Source organism: Toxotes jaculatrix, chromosome 23, assembly GCF_017976425.1.
Source record: "Toxotes jaculatrix isolate fToxJac2 chromosome 23, fToxJac2.pri, whole genome shotgun sequence".
NCBI lineage: Eukaryota > Metazoa > Chordata > Actinopteri > Toxotidae > Toxotes > Toxotes jaculatrix.
Window position 1 is genome coordinate 1,025,001 of NC_054416.1, and position 14,357 is coordinate 1,039,357.

At 46.0% G+C, this 14,357-nt stretch overlaps 3 protein-coding genes across 4 annotated transcripts in view; 2 read left to right on the plus strand and 1 right to left on the minus strand.

Annotated features, from left to right (window-relative positions):
- Positions 1 to 5,331, plus strand: part of txk (TXK tyrosine kinase) — a 6,950-nt gene extending 1,619 nt beyond the window's left edge. Inside the window, exons 2-16 of the mRNA XM_041031660.1 lie at positions 840 to 891; positions 1,125 to 1,206; positions 1,377 to 1,508; positions 1,849 to 1,913; positions 2,277 to 2,336; positions 2,436 to 2,490; positions 2,762 to 2,841; positions 2,943 to 3,067; positions 3,163 to 3,237; positions 3,485 to 3,656; positions 3,766 to 3,982; positions 4,288 to 4,352; positions 4,430 to 4,548; positions 4,728 to 4,885; positions 5,125 to 5,331. Coding sequence (XP_040887594.1) covers positions 840 to 891; positions 1,125 to 1,206; positions 1,377 to 1,508; positions 1,849 to 1,913; positions 2,277 to 2,336; positions 2,436 to 2,490; positions 2,762 to 2,841; positions 2,943 to 3,067; positions 3,163 to 3,237; positions 3,485 to 3,656; positions 3,766 to 3,982; positions 4,288 to 4,352; positions 4,430 to 4,548; positions 4,728 to 4,885; positions 5,125 to 5,196 — 1,529 coding nt within the window. The 3' untranslated portion in view covers positions 5,197 to 5,331. The remainder of the gene's footprint in view (positions 1 to 839; positions 892 to 1,124; positions 1,207 to 1,376; positions 1,509 to 1,848; positions 1,914 to 2,276; positions 2,337 to 2,435; positions 2,491 to 2,761; positions 2,842 to 2,942; positions 3,068 to 3,162; positions 3,238 to 3,484; positions 3,657 to 3,765; positions 3,983 to 4,287; positions 4,353 to 4,429; positions 4,549 to 4,727; positions 4,886 to 5,124) is intronic.
- A 212-nt stretch (positions 5,332 to 5,543) lies between these two features.
- LOC121177330 (cyclin-dependent kinase-like 3) lies at positions 5,544 to 10,705 on the plus strand. The gene is made up of 11 exons (XM_041031628.1): positions 5,544 to 5,707; positions 6,319 to 6,492; positions 6,885 to 7,079; positions 7,290 to 7,474; positions 7,566 to 7,678; positions 7,757 to 7,896; positions 8,094 to 8,182; positions 8,368 to 9,537; positions 10,046 to 10,118; positions 10,192 to 10,327; positions 10,564 to 10,705. Exons 2-11 carry the CDS (start codon positions 6,325 to 6,327, stop codon positions 10,680 to 10,682), a joined length of 2,388 nt encoding a protein of 795 aa, XP_040887562.1. The 5' UTR covers positions 5,544 to 5,707; positions 6,319 to 6,324; the 3' UTR covers positions 10,683 to 10,705.
- Positions 10,365 to 12,815, minus strand: LOC121177414 (uncharacterized protein DDB_G0290685-like). Of its 2 annotated transcripts, none has more exons than XM_041031749.1 (3): positions 12,686 to 12,815; positions 11,534 to 11,706; positions 10,365 to 11,314 (listed from the first exon to the last, which is right to left on the minus strand). In XM_041031749.1, exons 1-3 carry the CDS (start codon positions 12,762 to 12,764, stop codon positions 11,078 to 11,080), a joined length of 489 nt encoding a protein of 162 aa, XP_040887683.1. In that variant the 5' UTR covers positions 12,765 to 12,815; the 3' UTR covers positions 10,365 to 11,077. The 2 variants fall into 2 exon arrangements, with proteins under 2 accessions (XP_040887683.1, XP_040887682.1); XM_041031748.1 differs by having other exon boundaries at positions 10,365 to 11,317.
- Between the last annotated feature and the right edge of the window lie 1,542 nt (positions 12,816 to 14,357).

A 14,357-nucleotide genomic window follows, 5' to 3' on the forward strand; every position in this document is an offset into this window, starting at 1 on the left:
TGTTAATGGGATGTTGGTTCACCACAAACCACCAGAGGAGTTCATCGCTCCTCATGGCATCCACTCAGCTTCTGCTGCAGGGATGCTGATTTGGAGGCCTGCTTTTATTTTGACAGTCGCCTTTAAATCATATGACTGTCATCGCTTTTGCAGATCTGTGTGTGTGTGTGTGTGTGTGTGTGTGTGTGTGTGTGTGTGTGTGTCTTGTGTCTGTAGACTCACACAAGTTTCAGTTTAACTCACCCTAAACACACACACACATAGAGAAGCACGACATAAAGATCTGAGAGATGTGAACACAAGTGCTGAGAAAATGACCCACACACACACACACACACTCACACACACATCTGTTCATTCGCCCACAGAAACACACACGCAGACTTTTAAGAGTGTGTTAGTTCTGTAGAAAAGGAAACTATATTTCCTGACAAAGACCTCCTACTCAAAACCACGAGGACGTGGAGAGAAAGTTGAACAGATGAAACTGTCAGAGGAGAAGAGACGCTAACACTTTACAGCCTGTTTAGCATCTGTGAAGATTTTTTTACACTGTATTTCTACATATTACACATATTCATGCAGCTACAGAAACAGTGTGTTACTGCAGGTGTTTTATACCATTTATTCAATTCTCATTTGCTCTTTTTAAAAGCTGAATCAGCTAAAATGTTCCCGTGTTTTCTGACTCTGCCTGTTTGTGTTTGCTGGTTTCATCCAGTACCAAAGTTTGAACTTATCCAAAACTTTATTAACACCTGCAAAAGCCATTTATAGTAAAATGACACAGTGCGATCACAGTAACACGGCTCTTCTTCTTCTTCTGTCTCCTCCTGCAGATCACTCCATCCACTCCATCTTCTGCTGCTGCTGCTGTGCAGTTCAGACCAGGTTTGTTTTCTGAAATCTTTCATCTTAAATGAGGAATGTACTGATGGAGGAGGAGGAGCTTGGTGTCAGCTGACGAGCCTGCATCTGTTGCACCTGCTCAGCTGTTGGAAAAACATGAGCCAGAACAAGCTCGGCTGGATGTTTGAGGCCTCAGCTGCAGCTGCAGGGGCAGAATAAGGAAAATAGTATGTGCAGCACACTGACTGACTGACTGACTGATGGATTGATTCCAGGGAGATCAGCACCCGCATGGAGCTGGAGGGAAGCACCTCCCTGTGTTTCCAGAGCAGACGATACCCAGGACAGGCCTGTCGGGTACGTCGAAGGACAAATGAAGGCCGGAGGACTTTTATCTGTTCATTGTTATCTGTTCATTGTTATCTGTTCATTTTTATCTTTTCATTTTTATCTGTTTGTTTTTATCTGTTTGTTTTTATCTGTTCGTTTTCATCTGTTTGTTTACTTTTCCTCCGTCTTCCTCTCAGGTCGACAGGTCGAGGAGGAAACTCCCTCTTCCTCCTCCTGAGGGTGAGGATGGTGAAGGTGTGGGGTTGCAGGCGGTCGTTGCCATGTACGACTTCACCGCCAAGGAGGACACTGACCTCACACTCAGACAGGTACACACAGACACACACACTAATAATAAAACTTCTGGTCGCACTTTGATTTATAACTGAACGTCATCGATTAAAAAAAATTTATCAAAATGTATAATCATTTCATTGACCTGTATAAAGCTTGAACACGTCAGACAGAACTGTCCTGATGAATGCCTTATAACTGATATGTAAAGCTTTATTAAACTATTTCTTTTTCATTTTATTTAATCAGGTAAAACTCTCATTACATTAAAGAGACAGAGACACCAGCATAAAATCCACTGACACACAACACAATACAAACACTGCACAACAGAGACAAAATCCAGTGAGACTCATGAAAGTGTTGTGTCCACAGGGAGAGGAGTACATCATCCTCCACAAACAGGACCAGCTGTGGTGGCGAGCGCAGGACAAACACGGGTAAAACACTTTAATACGGTCTCAGTGGTTGGCTGACGTTCAAAGGAGTCACATGATAATGATGTCATCTATCATCTTATGGCTCGTGTTCCCAGTGAATGACTCTGAGTGTGGAAAAGGTCGGAGCGAAGCAGGAGGTTTCATGCTTTTAACACTGAAATGAGTCCAGGCTGAGTCTGAACGTCAGGCCGGGCTGAGTCTGAACGTCAGGCCGGGCTGAGTCTGAACGTCAGGCCGGGCTGAGTCTGAACGTCAGGTCGGGCTGAGTCTGAACGTCAGGCCGGGCTGAGTCTGAACGTCAGGCCGGGCTGAGTCTGAACGTCAGGCCGGGCTGAGTCTGAACGTTTTCTGACTGTGTTTCAGGAACAAAGGCTTCATCCCCAGTAACTACGTGACAGAGAAGAACCGGATCGAGGCGAACTCGTGAGTCCTTCAGATCTTTTCCTGCTGCAGATTAGAAACGTTTGCTTTAGTTTTTAATGAAGAAGTTAAACGGTTTCTTTTCTGTTTTCCTTCCTGGAGGTGGTACTGCAAGAACGTCACCAGGACGGAGGCCGAGCAGCTGCTGAGACAGGAGGTACGGTACCCACCTGTCTGTCTCCCTGTCTGTCTCTCTGCTTCAGTATCTGTCTGCTCATGTTTTTACATGTTCTACATGCTGTCAGAAACAAACAGTGTCCACAGCTCTTCATGTTTCCTGTGAGCAGAGTCGAGACAGTAAATCAATTTGTTGATTAATCGATCGACGTGATCGATTATCTGAGAATCGATGTTTTCAGGCTAAAAGTGAAACCACTGTCTCTCAGACGTGATGATTCACTGCTGTCAGTGTGTTTCCTGTTTCCCAGGACAAAGAGGGCGGGTTTGTGGTTCGGGAGTCCAGTCAGAAAGGCGTCTACACCGTCTCCGTTTACACCAAGACGTTAAGGTGACTCACATCACAGCGTCCGAACCGAAGGTTACGATCACAGGCGAGCTTCAGATGTACAGTAAATCTGTGTGTGTGTGTGTGTGTGTGTGTGTGTGCAGTGGCAGTGGAGATGTTAGACATTACCAGATTAAAATCACAGACACTGGTCAGTTCTTCCTGGCTGAGAAACACACCTTCAGCTCCATACCTGATGTCATACACTACCACGAACACAACGCCGCAGGTACGTTCACTTCTACACATGCTGCTGTACAACTGACACAGCAGTGCTACGCAAAGTCACGCTGTGGTTCGGTATGTGTGTGTGTCTGTGTACAGGTCTTGTCACGAGGTTGCGTTATGCAGTGGGGCCAATGGGAAGGTGTGTACCTGCCACAGCAGGGTTCAGCTCAGGTAAATCATGTGTCATCAGTCTGTAACACTCTCTGCACAGATACAAGGACGTGTTTATTTACTTATTATTTCACTTTATTTATTATTTACAGCTCTGTCAGCAGTTAAATTCTGATACTCACAGAAGAACCTTAAACAAACACAACCTTCATGACGGGAGAGTTTACTGCTGCTCCCTCAGTTTCAGCTGACACGAGGGTGACTCACCTCTCACCTTCCTCCTCCCCCCGTCCGTCTCTCTCCACAGAGAAGTGGGAGATCAACCCCAGCGAGCTGACCTTCATGAAGGAGCTGGGCAGCGGGCAGTTCGGCATCGTGAAGCTCGGAAAGTGGAGGACTGAGCACAAAGTGGCCATCAAGGCCATCAGAGAGGGAGCCATGTACGAGGAGGACTTCATCGAGGAGGCCAAGGTCATGATGTAAGGACGGAGAGGAGACGGGGGCGGAAAGGAAAGACAGGAAGTGTTGGAAACTTCCCTCTTGTCAACACAGGGAAGTGAAACTGTCTGTGTTTGTGGTCTCTCTCAGGAGACTGTGCCACCCCAAACTCGTTCAGCTGTATGGAGTCTGCCTGCAGCAGCGCCCCCTGCTGATCGTGGCCGAGTTCATGGAGAACGGCTGCCTGCTGAACTTCCTGCGGCAGAGGAGCAGAGGTCTGAAGGAGGCGTGGCTTCTGTCCATGTGCCAGGACGTCTGCGAGGGGATGGAGTACCTGGAGGCTCATAGCTTTATCCACAGAGACCTGGTGAGTCACTGTGTGTGTGTGTGTGTGTGTGTGTGTATGTGGTTTGTTGTGCTTTTTAATTATGAAACCAGTGAAACAGAAGTGAGACTGGAACGAGGGATGCAGCTGACTGCCGTTTGTATTCAGCAGCCAATTAATGACAAAGTGACGAGGTTCATCCAGGTTTGTGACGTGTGTCCTGTTGTTGTCAGCACCTCCATCCATCCATTCATTCATTCATTCATCCATTCATCAGAAAGACTGGACCTCTGTGAGCCACAGTCTCTCTAACGTTGTGGAGTTTCCTGTTGTTTTTCCTCCTCCAGGCAGCCAGGAACTGTCTGGTCAGCGAGCACAACGTGGTGAAGGTGAGCGACTTTGGGATGACCAGGTACGTCTGCGCTTTAGTTCGGGTTTTAAAGGAAAATGGAGCTGAAACTCTTCTTGACTCCGTGCTCATGTTTCCAGGTACGTTCTGGACAACCAGTACACCAGCTCCAGTGGTGCTAAGTTCCCTGTGAAGTGGTCTCCTCCTGAAGTTCTCCACTACAGTAAATACAGCAGCAAGTCCGACGTGTGGTCGTTCGGTGAGGAACCACAGGCTGAACTCACCGACTGCTGAGCTCAGAGAGCAGCAGCAGGAGGATTTTCTGGGTTTGACCAGTGCAGGTTTTTTTTTTTCCATCTCTGATGTTTGGTCTGATGATGCGATGCAGGCGTAGCGCTGACTGTAGCCTTGCTCTGAGCGCCACGTGTCTCCGTGCAGGTGTGGTGATGTGGGAGATCTACTCAGAGGGTCGCACCCCGTTTGAAAACCGCTCCAACTTGGAGGTGGTCAATGACATCACCAAAGGGATCCGGCTGTACCGGCCGCACCGAGCCTCGCAACCGCTGTACGCCATCATGTACCGCTGCTGGCACGAGGTATTCACTCCGCCACTCATTCATTCATTCACTGGTTCATTCACTGGTTCAGTGTCTCTGTTTCTTGGAGCTTTCAGCCACATGTAATGATCTTCCTCAGCACATTGAGACGCTGATGCAGATTTAGATGTTCAGTTTTAAGCGTTTCACATTCTGATCATCTCTCCTTTTGTTTACCACGACATCACACCTCCTCTCTTCTCTTCCACTCTTCTTCTTCTTCGGTGGTGGTGGTGTAGAAGCCGCAGGGTCGCCCGTCTTTCTCTGAGCTGCTGGAGGAAATCAGAAAACTGGCAGAAAATCCAGATTAACACACACACACACACACACACACACACACACGGCTGACTTTCAAACTGTTTTCCATTGTTATTGTGAATGTACAGATGTATTTTTGTATTTTCTTATTGTAAATAATTATTTTTGCATTAAAATACTTTCAGAGACTTTTAATCTTTAATCATCCTTTGTTTTATATTTTTTTACTCTTATCCAAACCCACACGATCAAAAGCTGAAACGAATATTGGACAGTTTAAAGTCTTCAAACAGTCCATTGTCCTGTGTGTCAGCTCGTGCTGACCGCTGACAGCAGGTGGCGGTAGAGAGCTGGAGTCAGATTTTCACACGGTGAACAACTGAAAACACTCTGAAGGTTTCAGAGCAACAAAGTTAGAACAACTTCTGTCCTTTGAAAAGAAAACTGAGGATTTTGTTTGTTGTTGTTGTTGTTGTTGTTGTGACGTCACGTTCTACCCGGGGATGATACAGCCTCCCAGCGTGGCGGGGGGCGTTACCGTGGCAACGTTTTGGGTGGCCGCAGGTAATTGCTGAGACACTCGCATGGACACACACCGGGACACGGAGTCCAGGTGTCCTCTCCGGTAACTGTCCACACAGACACGCACACGCACGCACGCACGCAACGTTACTCCAGTGTTTATTTTGAAAACGGAAGCTCACCGCGCCGATTAAAGAGTTAGGAGTTCACCTGTAAGGTTAGTGTGTGAGTTGTGTGTGTGTGCGTGTGTGTGTGTGTGTGTGTGTACATTACCTGTACCGTGTGTTCTCTCTGGAACAGGTCTGTGAGACTCCGGTCTCTGGGTCTGCAGTTCAGTCTTTGGTTCTCAGTGTTCTCATGTTTAACATCAGTAATGTGGAGTAATAACCATCTGACATATCATTTACTGTTAAAGTGCAATTTGTTGGAGCATTTAAATATAAATCATCGTACTGTTAAACATATTAGAGATTAGACATGACATAACATTTTAAAATATTTTTATTTCAGGTTATTTTATAAAAATATAGCAGTAATAATAGATTTATAAAATGTGTTTTGATTGATGTTAGTGACGTGTGAGAGGCAGAGGAATCCGTTTGTGCTGGTTGTTTCAGAGAGATCAGACCTTTTTCTAACCCTCCACCCTGCAGACTGTCATGGAGCGGTACGAGTCTCTGGGTCTGGTCGGGGAGGGCAGTTACGGCCTGGTGCTGAAGTGTCGCCACCGGGACTCCGGCCGCCTCGTGGCCATTAAGAAGTTCATGGACTCAGACGATGACAAGACAGTGAAGAAGATCGCCCTGAGGGAGATCAAGCTGCTCAGGGTACCTGTCAATCAGTCCATCACCCAGTCAGTCAGTCAGTCAGTCAGTCGCTGAGCATCAGGTGGTTTGTATGAGTCTGAAACCTGAGTGAAGCGAAACACAAAAGCAGCCTGTCAGTCACAAGACAAACAACCCAAACGAGCTCTGAGTCCTGTTCTTACATTTAGTCTCAAACTCGACATGAGGGAAGAAATTAGAAGAGCAGAAATCAGCTGCTGGGACTAAAGAATTATTTTTAAAAATGTTGTGATTTGCAAGGTTGTGTCTTATTTGACCTTTTAGAGCTAGCTTTGTGTTTTTCCTGTTTTCCTGCCACAGCTGGAGGAACCACGTCCAGCATCACAGTCACAGATGCCTATCTCTCTGCTCTCATCTTTTTTTTTACCATAAAGCAACTGCGTCACGGAAACCTGGTGAACCTTCTAGACGTGTGGAAGCGTCGCCGCCGCTGGTACCTGGTGTTTGAGTTTGTGGAGCGGACACTCCTGGATGATCTGGAGCAAAACCCTACTGGACTGGACCTGAATACCAGCCGGCAACACCTGTACCAGATCCTGAGGGCTGCAGCCTTCTGCCACCAGCACAATGTGAGGACACACAGCGAAGCATTCCCCCACACACCTGAAGTCCCACACAAGTCTCAGGTTCTAAGTATAGACCAGGTCAGACTGGCTTTATTGCTGGATCCAGGTCTATGTAAACACCTGTACAAGGTGTTCTACCTGTCCAGTCTGTGGAGGTGGTTCGGAGTGTTCCCAGTAAGGATTACAGACTTCCTTTGTCTCTTTCCCTCATAGATCATCCACCGTGACATTAAACCAGAGAACATCCTCATCTCTCAGGGGGGCGTGGTCAAGCTGTGTGATTTCGGTTTTGCCCGCACCGTGGCGTCACCTGCTGAGGACGGCGTCTACACCGACTACGTAGCCACTCGCTGGTACAGAGCGCCTGAACTGCTGGTGGGAGACATTAAATACGGAAAGTAAGTGTTTGCGTGTCGACCTGTGGATGTACCTGTCGTCTGCTGATGAATGTGTTAACAGCCCTGTGTGTTTTTGTGTGTCTCTGTGTAGACCAGTAGACGTGTGGGCTGTGGGTTGTCTGTTATTAGAGATGCTGACAGGTCAGCCTCTGTTTCCTGGAGACTCTGACCTCGACCAAATCTACCACATCGTCAGGTGCTTCGGTAAGCTCCAAAAACTGTGGCGGATAAATATGAGCTACATCTCCTCTTCTAACTTCTCCTTTTCTTTTTCTGTCTCAGGAAACCTCACTGCTCATCACCAGGAGTTGTTCTACAGGAATCCCGTCTTCTCTGGGGTCAGATTGCCAGAATGTTGTGTCCGAGTCCCACTGCAGCAGCGCTTCCCTACAATCACATCCCCTGCACTCGACCTGGCACAGGTACGCTTTAGTTTACTCACTTACACACTGGAGTTACACAGCATGGAGTATATTCCACTAACGTTAGCTCAGTTGATGACCAGCTAGTTACAAACACAGTCTGAGGGCTGGTAGTTTGGATCTTAGCTCCACTGGTTACGAGCCAGGAGACATATTGACGAGCTAACGAGTGATAACCCTTCTGTTGTCCCTTTCAGAGCTGTCTCCAGATGGATCCAGAGAGACGAGCTCAGTGTTCAGAACTTCTCGAACATCCTCTGTTCACACAGGACTCGTTCCACCTCAGGTATCTGTGTGTGTGTGTGTAGTTGTAGTAAATTAATAGTCTGTTTAGCAGAATTTGGCAACGTCAGGGTTGTAGACTTGAAATGTGTGTTAGCTAGACGTTGCTCATTGGCACTTTCCCAGCATGAAGCAACAGTGATGAAAACATGAATCAACCCTCTGACTGTTGGGTATGTATCTGTACAGGTTTCTGAATGAGCTGAACGCGAAGATCCAAAAGGACTACAGAGAAAACTCTGCACTTCCCAAAATAACCAAAACCCCAAGACGAGAAAAGGATGAAGGGAACGAGAAAAACCCGAGAGGCAGAGACAAGAAACAACTGGAAGATGTGGATGCGAAAGTTAAAAAGGAAAAGGAGAAGAAAGACAAGAAGGAAGAGGAGAAGATGGAGAAAGTAAAAGGAAAGCAGCCTTCAAAGCTTTCTAAAACTATCCGCAACACCTCAGAACCTTCGATGTCCACTAAACAGTCCAGGACATCAGGTGCTAAGGTAATGAAAAATAAACCTGGAAAGGACACTGGTGCAGGGTTAAGGAAGGAAGGTGAAATTTTTAAACCAGCTAAAACTCTTACTTCTGATTCATTAGAAGGTTCCAAGAGCGTAACAGGTCTCAAGGACAGTGACACAGTGACAGTTAAAGCTAAATATGGGAAAGCTGCTTCCCCAGAGCCGAGGGAAGGCCATCTAAAAAGTACCAAGAACACCAAAGGTATAGATTCCAGTGGGCTGCATTCTAGATGCTCGGACACAGCTGTGTCAGAGATGGACGCCTGTAGATCTTCTAAACTGAAGCCAGGTGAGGAGTATGGGAAGAGTAAATCTTCAGTAAGTCAAACTTCAAAGGTTTCTGGCTCAAATAACAAACAGAAGAACAACAGCAGTGAAGCTGAATCCAATGTAAAATCTTTGAAACCCCCCGTCTCCAAATGTCTGATTGGACAACCTCAGACAAAGCTCGGGTCTTTGGTTAACCACGCCACGTCCACCGCAGCCGTGACCCTAAGGACTCAGAAAACTACAGAGGCAAAGAGGAAGAGTGACAACCCTGAAAGGAATGGCACAACAAATATGTCCGCCATCACAGATCCCACTTCAGTCCCTCCTACAGCAACGCCAGACCACAGAGCTTTGAAGAGGAGCTTCGTCTTACACAACATGGACACCGCAGACCTTAATGACTTTGATTTCACTGCACCGCCTTCTTCTCCACCTCCGCCTCCGCCTCCCTCCTCCACTCCTCTCCTCCTCCCTCCTTCCTCCACAGCCCTGATCCCCTCCTTCTCTGTCAGCCCCACCGTTGGTGATCACCTGCCCCCGGGGGCAGGTTTCCCTCCTGGGATCCACAGCCTCAGGTACTAAAGTTTTCATAGCCCAGTTCACCAGGGCATGAAGTTTTGTTCTAGTTTATCCAGTCGGGGAAAACAGACATCAAAGGGCACAACAACCAGCCAATGTAAACAAACCTGATTCAGAGGTCTGGAATCAGGCTGTTAATCCTCAACGAAAAGAAACTCGACAACTTGGCAAACTGGCAAAAATTCCTCGTTAAATTTTTTCCATGTATTTCTGTACGTTTTTCATGGTTAACCATCTAACAGCCGAAACAGCCAACCAGCTCTGGCTGCTGTAAGTCCTGAACTCGCTCCTGGTGTGTGTGTTGTAACTGTCCACTGAAATTTTAACAAAGACGTGAATTATTTGGTAGATTCTGTGTTTCAGATCCGAACCAGCACTCGCTCAGGAATACTCCTGAACTCGGCCAAAAGTTGTTGCACCTGTCAGGTTCCCTTTGGTTCTGTTTTGTGTGTTTTATCATGTGGTAGAATTCTCTGTGTGTGTGTGTGTGTGTGTGTATTACAGGTGTATAGACAAGCCAAGAAATTACGGTGGTGTTCATAGTCGAGTGGCCCAACCAGCATTAACCACAGCACAGGTAACAGGATGCATGTGTTCATCTGGTTTACAACAGAATCAGAGTAGGAAAAGTCACCGCTCTCTCCTTCCAGGTGTCAGATAAGAGTCTGATCGGCGAGCGCTCCTTCCTGTCAGACCGCGGTGGCGTTGCGGTGGCCAAGAAGAAGTCAGACATCCACCTCCCAGATCTGAGAAGCTCGGTTCTACCAGAGCTCAGAGGAAGAGACGGTATGCACAAAAAACACACACACTACACACACCTGTCTGCCTATAGTCCCAACGTTTTATTCAGGAAACAATAAATGTATGAGGCGGGCTCCGTCTGGTCCAATCAGACAGCAGCGTCTTCACTTTGACTTTTAACATTAGCTCCAGCTTTTTCAAAATAACACAAACCGCAGGTGAAAAGCTGCAGCACGAAAAAACCTGCGATAACAGCGATGATTCCTCCGATGTTTCCTCAGGCAAACACAACAGAGGCGTCACCAAGGACCAGAGGAAAGACAAACAGCCCGAAGCACAGCAGCACGGACACAACAGTGACGACAGACACCACACACACACACCCAAACACACGCCCTAACACACCTGTTCTGCTCTCAGCTGACTTCCTAAAGGCAGATATGAATAAAATTATTACTGAACATCTTTAATCCTTGTATTTCGGCTGTTGATCAGAAGTTTTTAGGTTTGTTTTATTATGTTGAACCTTCACACACAGCAGACACATCACTCACACCTTTTAAATCAAAGTTAATCAAACAGGACGTTTGAGTTTGTGTTGGTTCTGCTCTAAACTAACATACATTCAAACTTTTCTTTAATGTTTTAGTGCAAAATAATATTTAATATCCACAACATAGAAAATATGTTCTGATATTACGACAGTGATGCTGCAACATTTGCCCTCAGGTGCTGTCTTTTCCTTTTATCTGCTTAAAAACCAAAAGGTAAAAATCTGTTTATCACGATGTGATTTTAATTCTCGTCACTGGAGTCCTCTGACGAAGACGAGCCTGCGCCCCGCCTGCTCCCCACCTTTCCCCTCGTGCCTTTGCTGTTGAACCCTGGGAGAGAACCGGCTGCACGTCCTCTGCCATTGGTCAGGAGGTAGTAGAGGAGGATGGCTGCAGGGTTGGAGTTGGTGATTGGTCCTGACGGAGCTGGCTGTGGTCTGATTGGTGCTCCAGTGTCTTTGGTTGACTTGACAGTCACCTGCTGCCAAATTAGAGATTGGTGGAAGTGTTTCAGGAAAAGTAAACATGAAGTAAAATAAATAAACAAAGAATAATAGATAAAAATACAACTTCCTCTGTAGTGATAAGATTCCCCAAATTTATTAAAGTAAACTAAACAGCATCAAAGGTGCAGGAAGGAGATTTGAAGTTTTCTCACTGGACAATAAAACCAGCTTTTAATCTGATGTACAGATACCTTCCTGGTGATGGGTGGACGTGTGGTTGCTGTGGTGGTGCTGGTGGTGCTGGTGGTGGTGAGGTCCGGTGTGGGGTCCGGTGTGGGGTCAGGGAAAATCCTGCAGGTGTCGTCCACAGCAGAACCATCAACCTCTGGAAGCTCAAAATCCGGCAGAGCAGACAGGGACCGAGCTGACGGAGGGAAATTAGAGGTGTGTTAATCCATCCACATCACTGTGCATCAGTTTTATACAAAGTCACGCGTTCAAGTTAATAAGATTAAGCTTAATTCAAAATCAGCCTAATTATTAACCAAGTAAAACATGGAGTCTCTAAAGTAAAAGCTGGAGCTGGATTTAAGCACCTAACCTCTGGTTTGAGACCCTCCAGAGGGTCACAAGATAAAATCTGAGGGGTCACAAGATGATTCGTGGGAGAAAGCAGATTTTTTTTAAAAATTTAAATCCCAAACAGTTATTTAATTGAAACGATGTGAGAAGTGTAGAAAGAAGAAAACAGGAACTGATGCTCTCAGATTCAGACGCTGATTCATTCTCTTAAAGACACAGCTGCTTTTTAAAAACCGTTTTATCTCTAATGACACGAGCTCTTTGCTTTTAGTCGCCGTCTCCTGTAAACTGTTGAACCTCTCACTCATCTGTACCGAGGTCAACGGGCCTGTGAGTGCAGGTGTTTGTGCTCTGAGGCGTCTGAGCTGATGAAATCTGATCTGTGCTGCATTTTTCATGATGACAGGTCGAAGGTGTGACTTTGTCTTTTGTCTTTTCTTTGCTGCCACGAAGAAAAAAAAAAAAGCTTTGTTCCCAGATAATCACAGAGGTGATGAGTTATGACACAAATAATTCATGTATGAATGACTTGTTTTTTTTCTTTGTATATGTTTATTTATATGTTTAGATTCAAGTCAGACGTTGCACATTGTTTATATATCACATTCACGTCGACAGCTTTAACTGTGTAATTAGTACTTTACTGTTCAGATGTTTCTCCTGTGACTGTGAATGAAGCTGCTGTAAGAAAAGTCATTTCCTGAGTAAAGGATCAATAAAGTATCCATCCATCATCCATCCATCCATCATCCATCCATCCGTCTATCATCCATCTGTCTTGTCAGTAAAGTTTCCTCAGACTGAAACCAGTTCGTACTCACCGTGAACCAACTCGATGCCCTGAACGCGGAGGAGGAAGAGGAGGAAGGAGACGCACAGAGCTGTCCACCTGCAGGACATGACTTCAGATGGAGGAGAGGAGACCGAGGAGAAAGAGTGAAAGGAGAAGAATGAGAGTGCTGAAGACGGACAGACCTCAGACTGACTGAAGGAGACATGAGGTGAGGAAGTTGATGGAAGGATGAAAGAGGGAGGGAAGGATTGAAGAGGAGGGAGGAGGAATGAAGGGAAGGGATGGATAATGTCTAGACTGTAGAGTTCTGTCAGAGCAGATCCTGCAGGGTTTGTGGTTCTGAGTTGCGACAGAGTGAAACCTCATTAATCCTTGTTGCTTTTTTAAACTTTATTCCTTTGGTGAAGGTTTACAGAGCGATAACGCCCTGGAACAGGAACATGGACGTTTCACACACTGTTCGCTGACAGCACTGTTCAACTGAAAGTACAAGCCACAAACATCTGCTGCATGAAATCAGTTTTACTTATTGATCTCCATTATTATGAAATCCTCGTGCTGTGGCGGCAGCAGCGTGGAAACAGGGACGTGGAGCCGACGGCAAATGATTTTTAGTTTTATTGTTTTGATTGTAAAGTGTCTGAATGTAGTAAAAATAAGGCCCATCCCAGTTTCCTGACTGTAAAACTCAGAGATACTCAGACTGGTACCATATAAAAAAATAAAAAGCATCAAATCTGCACGTTTGGGAAAATGTTTGATAGTTGTTGATTAATTTTCTGGCAAACGACGGATCTCTACGTGTGAACACGCCTTCGTGCGTGAGAGCACAGATCAGTGAGGAGCTCGCGTGAATGTGAAGGCCCCAAACATAACCACAGAATGTCCTGAATGCATCGCTGTGAAGCTGTTTTCTCTCCTGGTGTCAGAGTCTCACTGTGGGTTTTCACTGACTGAGTCACAGTCAGTTGTCTGGACACGTTAAATGACATCAGTTGTTATGGAGAGAGACCTGGAGTTTCCCTGCTCCGTGTTTTTAAATCCTCGTTCCCAAACCTCAGAGCAGCAGCTTGTGTAATTTTATTCCAGCAGATTAGTGAAGCATTAAACCGCTGAGAGGACTCATCACCTGGCTGTGGTCTGCTTTGTCTCAGGTCCAGTCTGAACTTCAGCTCGGTGCAAAAGCAGAAGTGGGAAAAAACTTCACTTATGTTTTTATTTCTTTTCATGTCACGCTTCTTATATTTCTGCTGCAGTTTTCAGAGGGAATATTTATTTAACTGTCGTTTTGTTTCGTCTGTTTCTCGCTCAGGTTTGATTCGGGATGAACCTGCGTCTCTGTGTGGAAACAGTTACTCACTCACTCCCACACAAAGATTTTCACAGCAACACAAAGGTGTGTGTCTCACTCTCTGCCTGTGTCCCTGCATTACTGCTGCTCAGGTGTGAAGCAGACATTTCCAAACCACACACACACACATTCATGCTGTGACTGTTTATAGTTGTAGGTTGCTATGGAAGCAAGTGTCTCCTTACATACACACGTCTACTGTACAGTCAGTGTGTGTGTGTATATATATGTGTGTGTGTGTGTGTGTGTGTGTGTGTGTGTGTGTGTGTGTGTGTGTGTGTGATTGTTGTTTTCGTTCCTGTTGTTTTAAACTGTGGTTATAAACAGATATAAAGACACTGGAAGTTTT